The following is a 25438-nucleotide window of genomic DNA, read 5'->3' on the forward strand; positions in this document are numbered from 1 at the left end:
CATTCTCTTTTAATGAAAAGCTAAGATCCCATACCCCAAATGATTCTGATTGAGTCTTCATCTGATGAGAGTATGAGCCCCACTGTCATCTCTCCAACATAAGAGAAATGGATCCTGATGATCTGGAGAGAAATCATATTACTGTGCACCACTGTATGTCTTTGATGCTGGTATTGTGATCCCCAAAGATCACCCCCGAAGAAAGGTATGGTAAGCCCTGAAGAACACAGTACTTGAAGAAATTGGATACCTTTCCCTGAATTACACGGTTTCAAGCTACATAGTTTTTGAGTAATTCTAGCTGTCCAAACGTGGACTTCTTTTCGTCTGCTGAGTAGGAAAGAAGGATTTTCTCTCTGGCAGTAAAAAGTTCTGGGTGCATTCCAAGTCCATTGTAAAAGTCTCTTTTTCTGGACGCTTACCCAAGTTTGGAAAGAATTTTCAATCTTGGATCGCATGAATACTGTGTTTTCATCTATAAGTGACCTTTAACTCTTTGAAATCCAGACCCTTCTTTAATCTGTGTCCTCAAAATACCAAACTGCTCGAAATACTTTTCCACTTTCACAGAAATTTCCTCCCCTCCCCTCCCCGTCCATTTATACAGAAAATAGGTGTGAAGATTTCAAGTGGCATCCTTTGTACTTTCTAACAAAGATTCCATTAGCCTTTAACCCCATTCTTTATAAACCTATTCTGAAGGTCAGACCAACAAGCCTTTCTGGCTTTGTTATGATCATGACTGAGATTTTACTTCCGCTATTTTTATACAAAGAAATAAAGTTATTAAAAAATATATAATCTTTAAATTTTCAAACTGCACTTTTATTGCTGTTTAAAGCAAGCACACCATACCAAAAAACAATCAACAACAAAATGTCACGGGCAACCAAAGGATAAGAAACCTCTTAGGACAAGCTGTCTGCAGTAAACTGATACAATGCATTTGAGGAAACTTCACCTGCTACTGCATACCTTAAGGGGAGGGAAGAAAACAAGATTGCAATCTCAGCCGTTTTGGGGCGGTTCTGGTTGTCTCAATGTAGGGCCGTGTGGGGCGGATTGGTCGTAAAAGAGTTAAGCTTTGACACGGATCGCTAGTGGGAAAGCTCTTTTACTGGATATAGTTTATGAAGACTCCAATATTTCATGTAAAGACACCGAATACAATCAGATAATTAATGCTGCACGTTCGCTATGTGGTACAGTGTTTGATAATATGTTCGCTGAAGATGTTGATGAACTATTTTTACAAAAGAAATTGTATGACTCCAATTAAAATTCATCGACTAAAGAGGATAAAGAAAATTATGAAAATGTATCTAACCAAAATTTTTCTGTTGACAATGTACAATATGCATTACATTTGCAAAGAAATGGGAGATATTCTAAACAAAAAAGGAACATTGCAAGGTACAGAAAACAGCATTTGCAGCACAACATAAGAACAGTATTAAGCCATATAAAAATTATTTAGAGAAATTGCAACACAGGAATAAACCATCATGTAGTACTGCCAGATATTCAGATGAAGACAAACTGAGCAATGGGATATTCAGCATATCTCTTGGTTCACCTCCTACAAGGAAATATATTAAATACACAATGTTCCTAGATGACTCCAGTGATGAGGAGTAGATGGCATGGTAATGTAATTTTAATTCAAAAAAGTGATGTGTGGTTTGATGTCTGCTAGGCATTCAAACTGACTATTTCAAAAAAGGAATGTATTGCAAGATTTTTTTATATTTTGATAATTAAAATTTAATGTAAAACCTTTTTTGTAAACTAATTAAAAATTTATTTTAATTATTTAATACAAGATTTTGTAGAAGTGTTTACCAATATGAATTTAAAAAATATTTTTAGTTTTATATTTAACAAAAAAAAATTTTAAACGTAATTCCCACACACACACTTGAATCAGAATCCCCTTTTTTGTAATCTCAAACAACACGGTTTCAAAGAACAGGAACCAATTTTTCGTGTTCTTTGAGGGTTACCTGTATTGAAATTCTTGACCTTGTAAGGCTTTCTTGGGAAGCTGTCAGAAATTTTTTCATTTATTGGCAATAAAGCTAGGCCATGCAAAGCTCAACTATATGATGAGTTTCTGAAAGAGGGTATTTGGCATATGGTGTGCCTGTAAAGTTCAGGATATATATTCTATAGATCAGTGGTTCTGAACCTTTTGAATAATGTGTACCATCTAAACAAAAAAAAAAAAAAAAAAAAGTTTTAGTACCACCATTACATTTTACCATGATTATTTTTTAATTTCTCAATAGACATATTAAAAAATATATATTTTGCAATTTTGTGATCTATTGGCTGTTTGTATTTAAATATGCACACATCAAAATATTAGATTAAAAATTGGTTACCATTTTAATTATCAAAATTAAGGTTATAATACTTTAATTCTAAAACTTAGTGTGAATTTTGGACCTATTTAAGAAAGATCAGTTTCTTTATGTCTTATTTCACTTAGTTTTAACCTTAAATTAGGATCCACTTTTAATTTTGTTCTGTATTTATTTTTCAGATATAACATAGAAGATAATTCTTTGTTCACAGAAATAGGTTGTGTATAAAGGCATAAAAATTTAATAGCTTTATTTAAAGTGCTTTTAATTTTTTTTTTTTTTTTTTTTTTTTTTTTTTTTTTTTAATGTTTAGCCAAAATTTATGAACTGTGTTATTTTTGAAATCTTCAGAGAGTTCAATCACGGGAAATTTCTAGCTAGTGTTCTTTTTCTTCGTAAGCTGAAATTTCAGGTACATTTGAACAAAATGGATTTCTAATCCAGTTTTCTTTTTCATAATCCTTGAGAAAATACATGTTGAAATTATTTGTCAATAAAAAACTGATTTTTAATGCTAATTCTTCTTTTATTTTTAGGTAAAAAACTTTCTACAAGTGGTAAAATGCTTAAAATAATATCCAATTCTTTGATTATTAGCTCGAGGTTTTTTTTTATCAGTGCATTTTTTTATCAGTAATGTTAAACAAATTAACACTTTATCATTGTAGTCTAAATTTAATTCATTAAACTTTCCAAAAATATCAGCTAAATATGCTAAACACGCCAACCATAATTCACTACATAAACAATTTTGGTATTCAAATTTTGAATCACTCAGGAAAATTGAATTTCTGATCGAAGTTCAAAAAACCAATTTAAAACTTACTGGTTACTCACCTTACTTTGGAATGTAATAAAAGTGTTTCAAGTTCACTGCCCATCTCTTGGTATAAAATCATAAATATTCTTGAATTTAAAGCTCGGCTTTTAATGAAATTAACATTTTTCACAGCTTGATTCAAAATGATTTTCAGGTTTTTGCAGAACTGTTTTGGCTACTAAGGCTTCATGATGAATTGAGCCGTGAGTAAATTTAGTTTCAGGTGAGACTTTCTTTATTTGGAAGTAACACCGGAATGTTTTCTTGTTAAAGCCCGAGCTCTATCACTGCATACAGCAGTGCACTTATTCCAAGGCATATCATTCTCATATAAAGACTTGTCAGTTACTTTGAAAATTTCTTTTGCAGCCCATAAAGAGATTCACAGAATAAATACTGTTCAACAGTTCATTTATCTTCTTCGAAACATTTGTAAACTAATAATTGAACAACGTTCGTTATATCAGTACTTCCATCATCCAATTGCAATGTGAAACACTCATGTTTTATTTTTGAATTTTTTTTATTGAATTTGCCATCTCACGAATTCGTCGACTTACTGCATCATTTGATAATGGAATATTATTAAGTCCATTAGCCGCTTTTTCATTGAATAAAGTTAAAACATTATTTTTAGCTGCCGCTCTTCAGTAGTGTGAGCCTGCCCAGTCTTGGCAGTTTTTAGATTTACTGAGTAACTATGTTCCAAAGAATTAACAGAACCTTCCATTTTTTGTTTACTATTTTTAACTCCGCTAATTTCCTCTTAAAATATTCCTCAGATTTATCTTTTAATTTGGCATACTTAGATTCAAAATATCTTTTAAGAAACAATGGTTTTATACTTTTATTGGATAATAGTTCACTGCAACAACAACACATTGAGGTTGAGAGTCCATTTCATAGCCATTCTAAGTAGACCCAAATGATAAATAAATTTCACTATGTTTTCTATAAGCAATTTTTATTTTATTTTCAATATTTAGTGCTAGTATATTGACCTGGATCCATCACCTGTGAATCATCACTTTTCTGCTTAGTCAATCCTAGCCTTCATTCCATTTTGAAAATCTAGTTTTGCTTTATTATTTTTCCACAAGTATTTAAATGCCCAATACATTACAAATTCTTCAAAAATAAAAGACTGTTTTCTCACATCATGTAGAAAAGTAAGGAATACAAAGCAACAAGAGACTGCTGTTAGAGACCGAAAATAGATGTAAATCTGATTCTAATTCAAAATGGAACAATTTGAACCCAGAAATGGTGGCTACATAAAGTATAAATATGTTAATAAATCGATCAGTTCTAAAAGAATTAACGAGGCACCATTATCTTCTTATAGGAACATTTTTTTATTTCCTATTAAAAGTAATATACATTACTCTTTTAAAAAACATCATTTATGACAAATTTTTTGTGTGTATTGCTTAAAGAATATTTGTGAAAATAAAAACGGATTATTTTTCTACAGTCTGTCAGTGGCTGTTGGCCTTGAAAACAGCTCAGATCACATAAATTTACAAGTGGCAGTACTTAAACAGCATGTTGGGGTATTTAATTTTTTGATTTAATACAGTACAAAGTCCGTTCATCCATTATCCGGAATGATCTATAATCCGGACCTCAAAGCCTCAAACTTTACACATGCACACTTTGAAAGAAATGTTTAATAAAGTAAACAAATAAATATTAAGCTGTCTTTTTTTTTTTTTTTTTTTTGTAAAACTTGATACCCTTTAGATCATAATTGCTCTTTATTTCATAAATTACAGTTTTATATTTTTAATTGTATAATTTCTGCATGCCATCTTACCAGATCTAAATTGATGATCTATAATCCGGAATCGCCGAAGTCCCGACGAGTTCGGATTACGGACTTTGTACTGTAGTTAAAAATACTTTGTTTCTTTGCATACCACCAGTTGATAATCTTTGCTATAGATCATGATTTTTATACTCTAAGAAGGGTCATTGCATAATGTTATCACTTCCTTAGCACTAAAATTCTCTTTTTTTTTTTTTTTAACACTAAGATTTGTTGTCAAAAGCTGTGATCATTAAGCTCATTTATACCGAATCAGGTCCATTGTGAGAGATGTAAAGATCTCTGGAATGGCCCGACATTTTAGCCAGACCTTTCTTGAAATGTCAAGTGTTGTCTTTTTTTTTTGGGGGGGGGCATATAAGAAAACATTTTTCTCCTGTATATTTTGCAATAGCTTTCCCATAGCATTGGCGTCTGCATAAAATTTAATTTTTCTTTTAATTCTACACCAAACCTAGACATGACCACCATCAGTCTGTGATGGGAAGCCCAATACAATTCAAAAAATTATTTACAGCATTAGCTATTGCCTTGTCTTAAATCCAGAACAAGTGACCAAATGATCAATGCACATGTCATCAGTATCACTTAATGGGCAAGGTGGAGCAACTGCTAAACAAAATCTGGCCATGAGGTAGTCATGTCCAGTTTTTAATCTAAAGTTAGTGAAACCAACACATCTCAGTAAGTCACAATTAATGAGATTCTCCATCAGGGAACCCCAAATCTTCCCCTTGACAAAGTCCCTGTTCTCAAAGATAGCTCTACATATGGGTTAAATGATTCTCTTAACATTGTGATAGTGAACAGGAGGATTGGGTTGAGGAAGGACAAATCCAGCCATGGCCCAGAGTTTCAGCAAACTCATTACTCATGATTCCACAATGACTTGGGATTCACTGCAGAGTAACATTGTGATTATTATTTTAGAGCAGATCCATTGTTTGAAAGTATGACTGAAAAAGCTTTTTTCGTAGTGGCCTATGAATCTAAATGTCACAATGTTCTGATTATCTCTTTTACTGATTTCAGTTAAGGCCATTTGAACAGCAGCCATTTCAGCGTCATAATTGGTACAATTCGCACCAACAGCCCCACTAAAATAAACTCCTGCATCAACGTTACTAGTAGCAATTATAGCAGAACCATATGTGCACAGATGCAACCAGTGCATTGTTGGAAATCTTTCTCCAATAGTGGCCAAAGCAGCCATCCTCAGTTTTCTCCCAGTGTAGGATTTTTTACTGGCCAACAGGACAGTCTAAATTGTAATTTGCCGAGTTCAAATGTCATAGAAACACAACAGTATCAAGTAGTGGCTGTCTGTTAAAAGAAGGGATATCAAAAAAATTAGCAGTTCATTGTCACATGTAAAAAATAGGTTGGGATTTAACATACATGCTGCAGGATTGTATATCTTTCAAAAATCACCACACCTTATGGATCTCTTGACCACTTATTTTCCTTTGATAAATCAGAGGTTCAATATTTGTTTGCAATTGCACAGCTTGAATAGTAAAAGAAAATGCTCCACTGGTGATGATTCTCTATGCATTTTTGAGGCATTATCACTTGGTTTATCCCACTGGTGATGATTCTTTATGCATTTTTGAGGCATTATCACTTGGTTTATCATAATATTTATGATAAATTATTTTTCAAGAATTGCATGTTTTGTGTTTGTAGTATTTTAGACACCCTTGTAGTTTTGTCTTATTATGTAAAGTATATGGCATCAAAGTTTTGATTATATAAGTTTCTGTGAATAATTTATCCTTTAGTTTTTTCTTGGCAGTGTAAAGAATTTGCTCTATCTATGTTATGTCCTGATTTCATTCTGCCTTGTATTGCTTCAGCATTTGGAAATGATCATCTTCTTTTGTAATGCAGTCTAGCTTCTACTTCTAGAAATGGCCATTTGTGAATTTTTCTGAAATTTTTAAGCTTGGTCCTTAATGTATTTTTTTAGTTATTAAATTCTGAGGCATTTTATTGTTAAACATTTCCTCATTAATGCATTCATCTGTAAATTTGTAGAAGTGCTGATTAATATTTAAATTTCTATTTCAGAATTTTTTATGGAACTAGATGAAGAATGCGGTTGCTTAAGCTTGCACAGTCCTTTTTCTGCATTGGTTCATTATGTCCGGAAAGGCTTGTACAAGTTAAAAGATGGTACATAATCGAATTCAACATTTCCAGTTTTTTAGTAAGCTTCATAGAGCTTTTTTCCCAAAAATAAATCCTTGTAGTATCAAAACTTGTGAATAAGTATGTTTCAGTGTACAAAATATTTTTGTACATAGTTATTAAATTGCACAGTTTCATTATACAACTTGTTAACAATTTACTGAAGGATTTTATTTGTAAAATCATTATTATTTATTGTTTATTATGAACTGATATACATAACTGAAATACTACATCATTCATCTGCGATGTGTTTGTTGTAGAATTGTCACTGTTTTTATATTTGTAAGGCAGCTTTTAGTGAGTTAGCATTTAATAATTAAGCTATTTTTTTTTAACTAGAACAGCACTTTTAACTTTTTTTGTAATTACCTTTTATAGATGTTGTATTTATAATTACAGAACATACATTAGTAACTTGAATGTTTTAATTTTTAACAATTGTATATATTCATGTATGCATGTATATGGTATTTTATTTGTGTGTTATTTATAAATTCATGTGTTAGTTTGTTTTATTGTAAATTATTCAGGGGATGGATACTGCCATTTGCTATATTTGCTTGTTTTAATTTTTATGGTTGATTAGTCATGCCTAAGCTTAACTGCTAGTCACTGGGCATTGAAACACACATTTTATTATATATTTATACATATTTTTATAGAAGTATTTAACTTTTATTTATGTTTTGTGTTAAATCTTTGTCCCAGTCCAAATCTGAAATCTGTCAAAGCTATACATGAATGTATTATGCATCCAAATATGATATGATCATTAGCACATACATTGAATTCACTTTTACGTCTTCTGTGCCCCCCCACCCCGTTTTTTGTATTTACTATGTCTTGCAAGGAAAATGTAGTAATTGAAATATATTTTACAAATTAATGCAAAATCTATACAACTGTGTAATTAAAAATGTATCATAGTTGATTCTTTCATTAATATGTCTTTGCTTAGCTTATTCATCATTTATTGATAGAGTATAATTTGGCAATTTGTTGCTTTCATGTCATGGATTAGCTTAAAATCTTCCATTTAAACTTCTGAAAAATTGTTTTAAATAGGAACTGAAAAAGAAATTAATTATTCTTTTGGAAGCTTCAAAGCTGAAACAAGTGGCCAGTTTTAAGTCATTAATTATTCATGCACAGAATCCTTAAATTTCTCTTTTCTGTGTTAATTGTACCAAACTTAAACTATGAAAAGTTCCTGATATTCCATTTGTGTGTTGATATGTATTGCAAATCAGTATGAGAAACCTTCAAAAAGTGTAAATTTTTTTATGATAAAAATAGCAATTGTTTTCTTTTGCTATTTCAACCTTGCTATCAAAATTTAATTTTGTATGTAGTGTAATTGTGTTGCAATGAATAGCATCATGGTCATAAGATGTCATTATAATTTTTTTTACATTAAAAGCATCTTTAGATACATAATTCTAATTTTCAAGATGATTGCACCTCTCATTTTATCCAGAATACTATGGGCTACTTAATAAAACCCATTCTTAATACTAATAACCCATTCTTGTAATTTAAAAGAATTAAAGTATGTAAATTTGAACTGCATAAATTAAGCAAGTAGCTTTTTCAGGAAATCCGGTATTCAATTAACCAACTTTTCTTGAATTAATTATTCTGACATGTCATCTAGTGATACTTTTCTCAGTACTTACTGATTATAAGCTCACACCCTTTTCTTTTTTTTTTTAGTCGCTAACCACTGGCAAATAATTTTTCACCAAGCTGAGATTCGAAAGACAACAGTAGTTTAAAAATAGTGGCTCACTAAAGATTAAATAAAATATTAATCAATTAACATAATAAAAAAATGCAAGAATCATCCATAATAAATTTCCATAATCTTATTTTTCTTATGCTGTTGTTCTCGTGTACGCAGCAGTCTGTTTTAGCATCAAAAACATCGGAAAATTGCCGACATTTGGCATCGTTCAACAACTTGACACAGCACATACTGTTTTTCTCTTTGCATATATGCAGCAATCTGTTGTTAGCTTCAAAAAAATATCAGAGAATTGCACTAATTTGGCATTGCAAATACTGTAAATCATATACACAGTAATCTTTGTACACAATCTGTTTTTACTTAAAAAATTCAGAGAATTGCATAAATTTTGATAAACTTGACTGCTTATGAAATGCGTCATGGAATGGGTGCTTTTGCAGTGTCTACTGTTTGGCAAAACTCAGTATTTCTGAAGAAACAATTTTTTTTTTTTTTTCATTAGGCAGCAAGCTCCACAGTCCCATTACATTTCCTTACAAGAAGAAAAAAAAATGCCTTAAATGCCACAAAAATAAACTAATGACTGTCTTCACTGCAACAAAAACAAACATTAATGATCATTATTAATACAACAAAAGTAAATATTTAATTTCTGCTGAATTGGCTCTTCTGCATGCCTCGCTTGCCACATTTGTATGCGTTTTGCCGATATCATGGGTTGCCTAGTTTGGTGATATAGTGGGTTAGTTTGGTGCATTGCCTCATGAGTATTTTTCAGAGCTATGCAGATAATCGAAAAGTACCTTTTTTAATTCTAATTTTGAATACTAGTTGTTACCATGTAGAGTTTTATATTTAAAATTCTTTAAGCAGTGAAAGGAAAGGAGCTGAGCTGCATGTTATAAAAAGTAAGGTTTTTAAATCTACATGAAGAAATGTTGAGAGTAGTAGAAAACGATAATCTACAAATTTTCATATATGCTTGATTCTCATGCAATAAATTACCCCTTTGAAATATTTCAAAACTGTGCATAGTCTAGAAATTTTAAAAGTGTACATAACTGTAAACATCATAAGTAAGTTTCTACCAGATTTGTAGCACTTTTAATGTGCCAAATTTGTTTGTTCTGAACACAAGAATTTTTCTTTTATTTTCAAGGAAGGCAGTGCTAGATTCTGAAAACAGTAATGTCCATTTAGCATAAAATTTAATAAATTTCAAGTAACTACATGTTTTGAAAATGCATAAGAATCTTAATAAATCTATGTATCACAAAAGTTTTATCTTTTGGATTTTGCATCTTCAGACTAGGAGGAAATCCAGATTCAGATTTCAATTATAAATTTTAAGTTATCCAGTATGTTCTCTTTTCCATTCATTTGATTAGTTAAAAATTGCATCTGAGTTTTTACTAATTGTGTGTGCAAATTGTTTGTGATTTTATTTCCTGTCTGTCTAAAAGTATATCATTTTTAAAATGGGCGTTTATTATATGAAAGTATTATATTTTATCTCATCAAAGGTAACAATGGGTAAAAACTTCAATTGTATTTCAGACTGTAGGTAGCATTTTTTCCAATGTATTTGCATGTCACAGTCATGAAGGCCCCTGCTGTTTCAAGGATCACCCTAAATCAGTGAATTGTTTTTAAGCAATGAACATGCAATGATCATGTGTCTGAAGATATGATTGCTGTACACTTTGTGAATCTGCCACTGATGTAACTATAATTAGTTATTGTGTTCATGCATTAAAGTGCAGTTAACTGATATTTCTTAGGATTAGGTATGAGAAATATTTTGCTGATAAATGAGATTATAAAAATAATGCTTAAAAGACTAGTTGCAATTAGTATGTTTTCTCATTACTAAAGATTTGATTTCTGTAAACCTTATGTGAAAGAAGACTAAAAATTAGTTTTAAAAGATGATTATTTAATTTTCCTGTGTGCAAATGCAACATGCAAATGTAAACTATGTGGCTGAAATTGTAGTTCATTCAAGAAGTATGTAATATGTTGAAAACCATTAAAAAGTACATAAATTAATGTCAAAAGTTTGTTAGTTGCTTATATGTAGCTAGTTTTCTGTCTCTGATAATTCTATTTGATTGACTGAATGCTGTTGAATTAAAACATTTGGTGAGACTTAATGAATAATGTAAAAGCTTACTGCAATTTCTAAAAGACATATTTAAACAAAATAATTATATGTGTCTCTAATTTCACTTGGAAATTTCTATGTAATTGTATGCTTAATTGTGTATTAAGTTAAAAAACATAACATGAAGTTAAAATTATTCCATCTTTGAAATAGCTTTCTTTCGTACTGTGTATTTATAAGTATTCATGTTAGAAACTGCAATATGTGCTTATCATATAATTTTCAAATTGTCAGTTTAAATCTTACAAGTATGTTTTGATACATAACTCACCTTAATCTTATGAGTATGTATTGATACTTAACTTACCTTCTTAAAGTCACCTTATAATGAATTAATTTATGTTTTTATTATAGCCCAAGCCAATCAAATTCTAATTTCAATTGTGAACAAACTATTCTTGGAAAGTATAGTTAGAAAAAGTCATATGTACAGTTGTTACGTATGCCGTAATTTTAAATGGCAGATATCTGAATTTGAATTTTGTATATGAAATACCTGTTTTTATGTGGCACTTATTTTATTCAAATTTGGTTGTAAATACTTTTTAGAACTGTCAGATAAATTACTGTTTATATCAATCAATGTAATATACGTCCCGGTGTTTTCAGTATGTACTGAAATATGTTGTTTAATAAATCAGTTTTAACTGATATATACCCTCTACATGTAAAATAGTGTGCAGATAATTTTTGAAGTCATGTTTTTCATCTTTCGGTATTTAATTGAAACATATCTTGAACTATTTATCTTTTACTTTTCTACCTGTAATACAAATAAATGTGAATTACTTTGATGCAATCTAATGTATCAGATTAAAGCTTTCTTTTCTTTTCTACACTCTTCCTCTCAACTATCTAAAGAAACATTTTTTGAGGGGAATACAAAAATTCTTAGTTTAAGTTATATTGTTTCAACTGTATGGGTATCTCTGCTTGTAGAAAGATCAAAGTTATCAAAAATATGAATTTGTTGAATTTTCACATTATTGGTGATGTTGAGGCTTTCCTGAAAACTAGTTCTGACAAAATCTGAATATTGGGATTGTGAAACATAAAGGCTGTTGTGATTGAATATTATAATATTTTTTATGTGATTAAACATGTTAAAACTACATCAGCAGATATATAATCTTTTTATGAATAGGAAGTTATTTCTCTGTTCATTTGATGCTTGTGAAATCGGTTACAGCTTCTGTGGTCTTAATTTTTCCTACAGTTAGCCATATCAGTATTACAATGTAGCTGAACTTCAGCAACTACTATAATAAGTTACATATTTTAAAGAACATACCTCCACAAGAAATATAAATCTCAAATTTTCTTAACATTTTAATAAGGTTTATACATTATTTACAAATTTAAAAGAAACAGGTTTTGTAATGTGACATTTACTCTCTTTTTCCTAACCATAATCATATTTTTTATTTTTCTCTGATTGAGTCTGATTTGAATGAATCAAAATTGATGAAATTTTTACTGTTATGTTAGTCATATCAAGCTGAAGGAAAGAGCAAATACCATGTCCCACATATATATACTAATTTCAGACTATATTTTTTAGCATATCCTGAACTGTGTTTCTTATGTCAGTATTCAAAAATCTAATTTTACATGTATGTTTAATAATATATTTAAATGCAAAACTGGTACCTGAAATTTTTGCAGATATTTATCGGTCATTTATATTGATTTGATGCTAAGTATGCATATGCTTATTAAATGCATGTAAAGGTCAAAATCTTGAGAAGCTTTCATTCCTAGATCATAGCTTTTTTTCCCTCCATATTCTGTGATTTGATGGTGATGGTGACATTTATTTAAAAAAAGTAATAACTGTAGTTAAATTTTTATGAAATTAAGATTTGATTTGTAATACATTTGTTTATTAATAATAGGAAGTTGAATTGGATTGAATTTGTGCTAATTTCAAAATTTTAACATAGATCAGAGATTTTATATTTTGGCACATTGCTTCCTCTACCTGTAGTAAGAAAAAGAACTAATATTCATAAAAATTTCTATGCAGAAATTTTGATGTGAATAGGAAGTTTGACTTTCCTAAGTACTGCTTGAATACTTTTCAGAGATATTTGAAAAGTATTCAAGCAGAAATTTAGAACTAATTTTTCACAAAGATCAATAAATTCAAAGGCAATGATCTCATTAAAGATTTAGTACTTGATTTCATAAAACTCAAATTCAACTGTGCTTCTTCCAAATATAAAAAAAATATTCTGTACCATTAACTTTCTACATAAAAACCATGGTGATCTTCAAATTCATAAGATTTTTAAAGAGGAACAACAAAAATTTCCTGCAATAAATTCTAAAACTTTGGTTTGCTTCAAGTACAACAAAAAAACTTAGTACAGTAAACTCCGTAATCCAGACATCCATTATCCGAAATGATCTATAATCCAGACCTCAAAGCCACAAACTTATGCATGCACGTAAAGCCAGTAAAGCTTTTACCCAAGCACGCTTCCGATAGTGAAGAAAGTCACAGAGAAAACAAAAATATTTTGATTGACAAGTTAGTTGGTATTCTCGACACAGCAATTACAGGACTTGAACAGTGGAACTTTGTAACTGAACAAGAAATTATGTCTGTTTATAGAATTAAAGAGAAAGTATTATCACATAAAACGAAGCAACTTAAACAACTTAACATTGAAAGAAATGTTTAATAAAGTAAACAAATAAATATTAAGCTTTTTTTTTTTTTTTTTTTTTTTTTTTTTTTTTTTTTTTTTTGGTAAATATTGATACCCTTTAGATCATAGTTGCTCTTTATTTCATAAATTATGGTTTCATATTTTTAATTGTATAATTTCTGCATGCCATCTTACCAGATTTAAATTGATGATCTATAATCCGGAAAAACACCTAATCCAGAATAGCTGAAGTCCCGACGAGTCGGGATTACGGACTTTGTACTGTAGTTTTATTTCTAACCATAATGAAGAAGATGTAGCAGCACCATGATTTTGTAATGAAGAAAAATTTCTGCCTTTTGTTGACGATCAGCACAAGCATATTATAACAGGAAAATCTGGACATTATTCAAGATCAAGAGATTACACTGCTTATGAAAAAAGGGCTGAAGTTTAGACCTATTAAATTCATTAATAAAGTACATTGCATAGAAAGTATTTCTACAGATAATGTTAATTTCATCTTGAAAGTAAGTTTTCAACTAAGTTTACCTTCATGTCTATTTAAAGAATGAGATTATTACTCAAAGTAAAAGGAAAATTGAAAAAATTCAAGGATTTAAAGGAAATAATAACTGGAAAAATTTACTTCTGAAGTTTTCACAATTAAAAAAGCAATTTACCATTACCAAAATTAATAAAGCAAGCAATAATTTCAGTATTTTATGAAAAATATTCTACAATACTATAATTGAAAATGAGCTGAAAATTCATCTACCTATAGCAAAATAGCTATCTGCAAAAATAAAGAAAAACTTGTTATTAAGAAAATTTCTGCTTTTCACAAAAAATGGAAAGTTTCTCTTTTCACTACAAATAACAGATTTGCCAATCTATATGCCTTACCAAAATTTCATAAAAAAATCCTGTCAAATTTAGATTTATAGCCAATAGTACCAGAAACTTCAAGAAGAATTTTGATAATATTTTTACCAATCTACTTAGAACTATTTGTAATGTAGTTTTTGAACCAGTTAAAGCTGACAAAAACTTCTGCTGTCATTTACGACAACTTGAAAATCATTGAAGAAGTAAGAAATCTTAAAATTTCCAATATTAACTGCTATGACTTACCTGAATACCTGTACACATATCTACTACTCAAAGAAATCTACGAAAATCTTTTAGAAATAACAAATTTGTTTCCTGAAGTACTTAATATTCTGGATTTACAAAAATGGGAAAAAATTCTACATTTTTCGCTATACAATAACTGTATTAAACATTCAAAATCTCTTTACCTACAAATACAAGGAATTCAAATGGGAAGTTCTTATTCAACTCATCTTTGTAACTTATTTCTATTTTCTAAAGAATTCAAATTCCTAAAGAGCCTTTCTGATAATTATTTCAGTAAATTTGAACACACTTATAGACATATTGATGACATTATAACTTTCAACAGTTATAATCTCGTCAAAAATAGTAGCATCAACCCAAACTGTCTAAAACTTAATAAGACCAATTATAAAAAAACAGAAATAATTTATCTCGTATTCATAATCTAAGAGAAATTAAACTTTTTGATAAAAGAGAAAATTTTAATTTTCTACTATTAAACTTATAATTTGGTTCTCCAACATATCTAAAAGAGTTATTGCAAGTCCTGTTATTAACAAAATTAGCAGAATTAAAAAGGATTGCACTTAAATAGAAACACAAAAAGAAAAAAACTCTTAATTCTCACCAAAATTTTAAAAGAAAATTAAATTCATTAATAGTCTTTCAAAAAAGAAATCTGATATAGTCTGCACTGTATACTTTTTAAAAGTATGAACTTTTTATCTGAAAGCTCCAAAAGAGAAGAATGTTTTAAAGGGTTTACAGGATTTTTATTTATTTTTTCTCTTAATTACTATTCTGTTATTAAAACAAGCGCTTTCTATATTCAAAGTCGTCATGATAAGTTCATGACGTGAAGGCTTTTTACTTTTCTAACGATAGTTCCTCTACTTCCTTTTTCAAGCTTTCTTTAGCCTTTTTCTGTAATTTTAAATAAAAAAGTCTAAAATTCAACTTTATGAATATTTCTACATAACAATTATTAAAAACTTTTTGGGCACCCATTTTTGAGTCTACTATTTTTAAAGAATAATTGGTTCTGAAATATAATTAAAGTTTTACACTGAATGATATTCTTTATTCCCATTTATGTTTTAAAAGAGTCAAAATTTGCTTAAATTTCATTTTAATTAGTAATCTTTTTTAAATTAAAATTTTAATAGGTTCAAAAATTCCATCTTTTGTTCCAATTTTTTGCCTTTTGAGCGATTACTTTCTTGCCACAGTATTTTAGTTTTGCCAATGAAGCCAAAATATCAAACTTAAACATCACTACTGTAAAGATTTTATTCATAGTTTCGATCGTGTTCCATATGAAAGTGCTCAACGTGTTTAATTACTTCTTGTGAGTTTTAATTTAGTCTTTTCACTAAGTTATATACTTTGACTTACATTTAAATTCTTTTGATTATGTGCTATTTGTTCACTTTGATTTTTCCTTGCTTTGAATAGGGCCGGATTTTTCAGGTGAACTATTATAATTAAAATGGTTCATTGGCTAATTCTGGATATAAAAAAGCAAGGATTTTTGTAGAAGAGAAATTTCAATTGATTGAGTGTTCTCCCTCCTGAAGAAGTAGCATTGAAGTTAATTGAATTCCTCTACTATTATGTTCATTTTTCTTTAAATTTCATTGATGTTTTGAATTGTTTGAAAATTTTTGGTTTTATCTTTATTAAATTCTTTATTGCATATATAGGATTATTTGAAATTTATTACTTATGAATTTCAATTTTTGGTCTTAGAGAAAAATTAGTTATAAATGTCTTACCTTATGTCTTTATTGATAATTTTTCAGCAGCTTAATCTGCAAAAATATTAGGCATGATTGTGTTTTGTTTTTTAAAAAATTGTTTTGTGTTATATATATATATATATATATTCCTAATACTTTTAAGACATTAAATCATTATGAGAAAATTAGATATTTCATAGGGAAAATCCTTTATCATGGTCTGCATTTTTGCTGAAAGCCAGAAAAAGAATGTATGTATATTTAAATTTTTCAGTTTATTTTATCCATAGTGCACATAACTTTTAAGACCTTGAAATGTGCAGCAGTTAGCATTTGCTGAAGAGTTAAATGTCCTTTGTGCACTGGTCATATGCAAAGTTTCTGAGCTTTAGTTTAATGAGTTTCATACTATGATTTTCTCTAATAAGGGAAAAGCACAGCACTTTGGAATGTGCAACAATTAGCAAGTGCCTAAGAGTTAAATGTCATCTGAAAATCAGATTTGTACCCTAGTCATTTACATAGTTTCCGAGCTTCATTTTAATGAATTTCATACTAGATTCTTTTCTGTAATAAAGGTAAAGCGCAACTGCAGGGTTGCCAATTTTGCCCATATTCTGTATCAATTTTGGAAAACTTGAAGTGAATATATTTGGAAACATCTGCTAAATAATAAATGTTGTATGTATATTACATATATATTGATTATAAATTAAAATGATTATTTTTGTGTTGTTGAGTAAGAGTATTTTTAATTTGGTATAGCTGTACTTATCTTTAATGAGCCTAAAAAAAATCAATGATAAAATTAATCTCATAGGTTTTTGTGTTTATTTTCTAATAGCATGGGTGGTAATGTACATTGTTCCAGATGAGAATTCCTTTGTTTGAATCCAGCTCCTACCAGTATTTTTTTACTCTGGAAGAAAATTTATTTGTGAAAAATATTTTTAACATTTTATCACTAATTATTTGGCCATTTAATTCTTGTGCTTTTTTTCAACCAATGTAAATCTATTGTGACTCTACTACATAAGTAGTTTTAACCAGCAACCATGCTCAGAATATACCATAAGATGTAGTATCAACAAAATTTTATGACTCTTGATACCTCATCACTATTATATTACTTTCTTTTATGCTTCCCTTTCCCTTTTAATCCTTTGACCATTTTCATTTGGACTTCATGCTTTGAAAATTTGTGTAAATGTATTTGCTGATTCTTGATTTCCATAACTTAGAATGAAGCATGTTTATTATTTATGAAAATGTCTTATTTTCATGGTGTGGTTACCATATTTACTTGTGTTATTTTCTCCCTAGCACAGTGTTCGGTTTTTTTTTTTTTTTTTTTTTTTTAATACTCACTTAATGCTTCCCTTCCTCAAGGCATTGAAAAGCTAGCTTTAATAAGTTTTAAAATGGATTCATTAACCATCCAAGACTATCTCTGAACCATCTAATAATGAGTTGACATCAACAGGTTCACACAATTTCACTGGATGAAATTCCAGAGACCTTCAGATGAATTTATTTGCTCATGGATTTTGGAGGCATGGGTTCTGATTAATGAAGTAATAACAGTGAGAAGCTTAAAAAAAATGGGATTTACTAAAGCTGTTGGTGGTTTTGAAGATCACTGCATGTGAGGAGACAGACTGAATGAGATGATGACTGTAGTTGACAGATAGCAGTTCCAGCAGTATTGAATGGTTTGATGCCTGAATAGCAATAGACAGTGATAAGAGCAGCCAAATTTCAGAGTACAAGAAAGTAGAAATGAAGCTATCTAATTAGATGTTATAATATTAGTATGTATTCTTTTTAAAATGCAAGTTTCTTTCACATAAATCATATTGTGGTAGTTACTTATAGTTATCCATAAATGTTTATCATGTTTCTGCTATAACTGCATCCTTCAGATATTAAATTATTTGCCTAATTTTCCCCCTCGAATTTCATACGATAAAATTGGTAAGAAGAGTGTCGGGGAATATGGGAGTATATATAGTATATGTTTGTGAAACATGCAGTAAGAATAACCAGTCTAAACATTCTGGGTGACGAGGGGGAGAATTTTTTGTGCATTGATGAAAATTAATCATAGTGTCAATTTTGCTTGAAATTTGAAAGAAATAGTGTTCCGAAAAATTTAAATTTTGATTAACCATTGTTTATTTGGTGTGCATGATGCCAAAATGTCTTACATTTTGAATATTTTAGTGATAAACAGCATTCATCAGTTGCAAATAAATTAATAAAAAAAGTACATTAAATTAGAAAAAGTAAGTTTTTTTTTTTTTTTTTTTTTTTTTTTTTTTTTTTTTTTTTGTAACTTGTTTTGCATTATTTGGCTAAAATACTTTTCCCCAGAAAAGAAAATTTTTTCCGGAGTAAAATATATTGAAAGAATTCTTAAGGTTGATGAAATTGATCACTAGTAGCTTGATTCAAACTGAAGATCTCTTGAGTATAAAGGTGCATACAATCAGACAATACAATGAACAGTGGGACTTCTATCATGTTGTTTATATCATTTAAAATTTTAGGCTTCATTTTCTAATTATTCTTAAAGATACATGCTGTAGCATGTGTATTTAATTTAAGTGCCTGTGTAGTTTTGCTGAGTTTGCACAAAATTGGTCAGTCCAAAGTGGTGCACTCCCCAAGTAATAATAAGTAAATTTTTATAGCAGTACTTTCTAGTATAAAAGGTAGAAGTATAATAGGTTAGTCATTGATAAGATAATTTTCTTTCTGTACTGAAGCTAAGAATAAAGGCAATAACATTGAGATGTAACTTTTTCCCCTTGAACTTATTAACCAAATGTGCAGTATAATTCACATTATAGTAAACCCATATACATAGAGAGGAAGAATACAAATCATGAGATTTTTCCATAGTCATGTTTTATGTAACGTCAGTGTATGCCACTTACCATAGAAAGTGCTCCACCAGAGAAGTTTGAGGCTTCTGTCAAGTCCTTTGTGTTTTGTTTATTTAAAAGCACTGATTTCACATTCTTCCATTTTTTAATGAATTAGTTCATGAATTTTTGCTTCCTGCATTAATCTTTCATATATGAAGTATTCCTTCTCTTTTGTTGCATAGTCATCCAAATTAAGCAGATATCTTTCCCAGTAGTGTTACATATGTAGACTCTTCTGGTTTAATGAGAGCTTTCAGTGAAACCTTTTATACGGTCAAAAGATGCAAAGTAATAATTTTTATTAATTAAATGAGAAAAGGTTTTTAAGTGATTCCAGGTTTTCAAAAAGATATATCATACCAAGCAATTCTGAAAGTAGCATTAGTTGAACCATCTAGTAAGTATAATCCGTTTAATAATAAATAGAATATTTACAATTCAGTTTCACCATCTAAAAAAGAGAATTGATGATGATGTGTCAAATCATCAGAGATTCAAGAGTGCCATACAGCACCTACAGTGTAAAAGAGAGAGGGCAAAGAGTACCTATTACTACCTTAACATCATTTGTACCTATCATATATATGCCTGTTTAACCCATCGTTGAAATTTGGTTTTACTATGCACTCTAGCTAAAGTGAAAGGTTTATAGCTAATGCAGGTGCATTTTGCCAACCATGTAATTCTTTGCAGCCAAAAGCTGCCTTAAATATGGGTAATATTTCATTATTAAAGTCATGCTTATGTTATTTAGGTAAAAATAACATGCAGAATAAATATTAATTTAGAAGTTGAACAACAAAAATCAGTGTTATATTTGCAAATTTTCACAGGCCTAGTTTTTATGGTTTTACTGAAAGATCATCCTCAGCTGTCAAAGAAGAAATGAACAAGCTCAGATGTAGTGGTAAGATAAGAATGGCTGGACAGGAGTTAAGCTACTAGCACCATTTATTGATGAAACAAGAAAACTAAAATATAATGTCCTGAAGGCTGAAGTCAATGGAAGGATTAAAGGCTGAAGGTAAAGATGGATTGGAATTAGGGTCAGAGACAGAGATATTTTTTTTAATGCAAAACGCCTTTAGAAAATCTAATTAATGAAAGATGTTTTTTGAATAATTTTGGCTGTAGAAAAATGGAAAGCGTGATTTTCGGACCAACAATTCTGGGCAACAAAGGACTTCTGTGTTTCCTTTTTCCTAACATATGCCTCTTGTTCATTAACGAAAAATTGTAAGGCTTTCTTAGTTTGACCAATGTAAATTAAACCACACTGGCAAGGAATCCTGTAAATACCCCAGCAATTCATATCCCGAATGGGGTTCTTTAAGTATTGAACTTTAAGTTTTTAACAGTTCTAGCTGACAAATGTATTGCACTTATAGTCAAAAGATTTTTTTATTTTTAAAACCTGCATAAAGTAAGTCTGCAGATTTCAACATTGCTTCTTTTATTATTGCTCCATCTATATATGGCTTTTTCATAGCAAGTATATACGAAACTTTAATTAATGTGATTGTTGCTGCCTTTGATGTTTCCAGCAGTTTGGTGAAATTAAATTGATGACTTTAATGATAAAATTTTATTCCTTCAAAATTCAGAAAGTTCAGGATACTCCGGCTCAAATTTCAGATGCATTTTAAAATGTTTTTCAGGGTTACTTTTCTTTGGAATTACTGCACTTTTTGTTGCAAAATAAGCATATACATTTGTCTTTATGAATTATAAAGCAAAACTGGTGCTGGTACATTAAGTGTGTGCTCGCTTAGCTTTGTTCATCGTGGGTTTTTATAGTCATCAGTTTTTAAGAAAATCCTGGATTTCCTTGATGATTAGAGAGTATGTAAGCAAATCTAACAAGAAAGTGAGGATACAGTAAATACACAGTACATGCCTTGCAATTATTGATTTCACTGCCTGTTTAAAAGTCAGAAAGTTGGAGTATGTTTATGAATTAATCAAAATTGTCATTTACAGACAGACAAAATAGACAGATATCTTTTTTGTACCTGCTACATCTTTCTGGCCATACATATTAGCGATTGCATCAGAAAGGTTATTATTAAATGCATCAACCATGCCACCGCACCTTGCTGTCGGGTCAGTCCGACTTTAGTTGGCTTCACTCTACAATGAAACATTTCGAGCATTTTAGTATGTCAACATTAAACTACTTTTCATAGTTAACTTTTAATCATGCAAAAGTAGGGTTGAAAGGGTCAAAATATATACCCATATTAAGTAAATTTATGCATGAATATAGTATTAGCACATTTATATGTAATTAAAAGTAAATTTTATACATGAAAGATTAGTGGCTTTTAGTGTCATGTTAAACCTAAACTTTTATTTTTTCCCTGCTTGGTGACAGTGTCGCTTAATATTAGAAACTTTATAATCTTAGTGTTCTATTCTAATATTTCTTTATATTGTTTATTTCGCTGACATTAAAGCATCTGTAGCTTTTCAACCTTTGATTGGTTATTTTGCTATATTTATTATCCATGCAGCTTGGCAAACTTTGCCATTTTACAAGATCTTTATAATTTTGCTGCTAATTGAATTATGATATCTCAGTAGTGTTACGATTAGATGTGGAAAAATGTCTTTACTTTTCAAATACAACTTTGCCATTTACAAGACTCCCCCTTTTTCTTAGTTTTAATATCAGTACTTTGATTTAAATATAGCTGACTCATATCAAATGCCTATATCTAATTTTTGTAAATTATATTTATTCGCATTTGCTTCAGTATTTTATTTAGTGAAAATTAGTTTTGCATACTTTGGCACTGAATAATTGTTCTCATGCTGCCCTAATAATAAGTTTTGTAGTTTACTTCAGACTTTGGTAACTATATTTGTGAAGAGAGATGTCAAATTAATAATATCTAACTGATATAATTCATAATAAATCTAACTCCTGTTTTAATAGTTACCTAATTTGTAATATTATAAATATTGTAGTTGATCAAGCATCTAAAAATTATATTTTAATTTGATGTGCTGTGTATTTATTAGTGTTACTTAGTTACTAATCTGCTTTTTTTAGTTTTTGTCTCACTTTTGTTTTCTCTGCTTATTCTAGTGTTTTGTGAGTTTACAAGTTTTGTCTTCCTTTTGTTTATATTAAAATACTCATTTATCAGCATGAAGTATGCATTCATGTCTTTGTCCATTAAATTAGTTTCAATAGCTCTTTTACTTACGTTGGGCCTGATTCTAATAATTAGGTTTACATTTATTGTAGATGTAGCATTTTTTTCAAAATTTATACTTTAAAATTACTACATAAATTTTGATCATTGGCAATTTTCACTTACCTTACTTTATATATTACAGACTAATATAATGTAAATATATTTCTATAATGTAATGAGTTTTGAAACTGTCTTAGTTTTGGTTGAGTACATTATGTGCGTCCAAGTGATACCTATTAAGTATGTAATTAAAAATACAACTTATCCTAATGATATAGAATATTAAACTGAATTACTGCATAATAGGAAATGCAAAAATCTCGTAGGAAGCCCATTATAAAACATTTAGACCAGCTATGCATTATATATATCGAGAATTAAAAAATTAAATAGCATAACATCAGCCAAAGGCATGAATGCATCATAAATATACTATATCATAAACCTGTCAGTCAGAAAAACATTAACAGTATGTTAAACTTTAAGCAAAATTTTGCTTAAATAGAATAAAGATTGAATGAGGAAAAAAAATCTGAAAGCTTTCAAATTTTACATTACACCCAAAGGGGCATTTTTTTAACGTTTTGTGGGTTACCTTTATTTATTAAATATAATGTTCTTTGCACTTAAACCATAAAATTCAGTTCAAGAGCATTATTACAAAATAATTTTAAAATGAGCATATCTATAGAATTTCTGATACACAGTCTCCCGAAGTGGAGACAAAAACTTTTTTTTTATCTCCCTTACAGTGTTGCCATTGCTCGCTTTGAAATCGTTGAGTTTGTTAATCAAAAATTTATTAAAGTTTTACAAAATATGAAACAAATACCGTATTTATGCGAATCTAATGCACATCCCCATTTTAAAACTTTAAATAATAAAACAATTTTTTGTCGGCGAGTGTAATGCGCATCAATGGTATGAGGAATTTATGGAATCTTATTTTATACAACAATGGATTTGTATATAAACTATCAATCAATGGTATGATAATTTTATTTAAATTTAGATACCATATTTTATACAACAATGGATTTATACATAAAGTAGCAGAACATAGAATTAACCTATTAGTGGGCTATTGTTATGTGAAACAATCATTGTTAATTACCACTACCGTATATACGGTACATATCGTAAAGTATGAACATAAAATAAATCGTAACATTTCTATCTAGCTAACAGTTTCTACACTCAGTGATTAATAGTAAACGTCTTTATTCACTATTTTGATGATAACTTCCTTAGTCCCCTTCTACGTAATGGTGTAGTTAGGAGGCATATCAAACCAAATTGGCGTCTCGTCAGCATTGCCAATTTGCCCCATTGAAAAATTCTTTTCCTTCCGAAGTGTGATGACATACCGCTAAAATGTTAGTAGTTTTCCCTCAAAATCTGCAGGAAGCTTTTGGCATATTGTTGTACAGCGTCTTAGAGATAAGCCCATCCGCTTCATCAACCGATCCACCCATCCACAGCTAGCTTTAAACTCTGGTTTCGGTATTCCAAGAACTTCAGCCTCCTCTTTTGCTTTATTTCTTATAGTGTCACTAGTCACAGGTTGTCCATTCTTCCTCCTTTCACGTACAAATTCCAAAACTTTTTCTTCAATTTTAGGGTGTCTTCCTTTGCGAGGGCCAGTGAATTTCTTTCTACTAGTTTTAGTTGCAAACAGTGCCAATTTCTGTTGCCGCCACAAGCGAACATTGCTCTCAGCTACGTTTAACTCTCTTCCAGCCTTTCTATTGCCATTTCTTTCAGGATAAAGAATTACTTTACGTTTGAAAGTAGCGTCATATGACATTCTTCTCTGCTTGCCCTCCATTTCGTGACTACGTACTTTGCAGTTTGTATCCTCTATGCAATAATGTGTCAACCATAAATGTAACGGTAAATGTAGTCGAGAAATACAGTAATCCATTGTTACAATTTAAATTTGGTTGACGTCATCGGCGAACTTTGCACTCGAATCTAATGCGCCATCGAATCTAATGCGCACCCCAATTTTGAGTACTACATTTGGCCAAAAACGATGCGCATTAGATTCGCGTAAATACGGTAATAAAACAAATTTCAAATTTGGGCTTTTAAATGCCCATATTTGCAGCAGCATATTGCATTTACATTATTCAAAATTTGATGGCCCTAGGTATTGTTTTATCACAATGTGAGAAATATGCATATATTTGTGCAGATTTCTTCATTATTTAATTTCTTTAAATGTAATACAGGGCTGTAATATTTGGTGGCAACAGTTTGAAAACTGAACCGACATTTAAAGTTTTCAATGCAAAATACTAAAACGAAATTAACTGGGCTAAAAATTGCAGAATTGAATTAAAGTGAAATTTATACACATAATGAAATTTGATAATTAGAAATGCAAACTATTCAAAGCCTTAGCCTTAATTACTTTTTTAACTCACTGAGTTGTTTTGTGCAGAAGTCCAAAGTAAAAGTATGTGAAAAGCATGCCAAATTTATTTGTATTAAGGACGTTGTGATTTTTGTAGTAGTGCTACATGTAATTTACACAATTCAGTATTGTATGTATGTCCATTTTGCATATGCTCTAATAAAAGTGGTATTGTGCTGAAATTTGACCTGGGTTTCCTTTTATTTGGGATATCCTAAATACATGTTATTTACATGCTGAAAAACAGCTGGAGAGT

General features: G+C 29.8%; 1 protein-coding gene across 4 annotated transcripts in view; it reads left to right on the forward strand.

The window, feature by feature from the left end:
- LOC118198324 (uncharacterized) overlaps window positions 1-11922 on the forward strand; it is a 408445-nt gene extending 396523 nt beyond the window's left edge. For all 4 annotated transcript variants that reach the window (XM_085808315.1, XM_085808318.1, XM_085808319.1 and 1 more), the window contains one exon: window positions 7085-11922. In XM_085808315.1, the coding sequence (XP_085664441.1) occupies window positions 7085-7197 (113 nt within the window). In that variant the 3' untranslated portion in view covers window positions 7198-11922. The remainder of the gene's footprint in view (window positions 1-7084) is intronic.
- The last annotated feature ends 13516 nt before the right edge of the window (window positions 11923-25438 follow it).

Source organism: Stegodyphus dumicola, chromosome X1 (assembly GCF_044657685.1).
Source record: "Stegodyphus dumicola isolate Sdum_Otavi_A_Nest chromosome X1, ASM4465768v1".
In the NCBI taxonomy this organism is placed as follows: Eukaryota; Metazoa; Arthropoda; class Arachnida; order Araneae; family Eresidae; genus Stegodyphus; species Stegodyphus dumicola.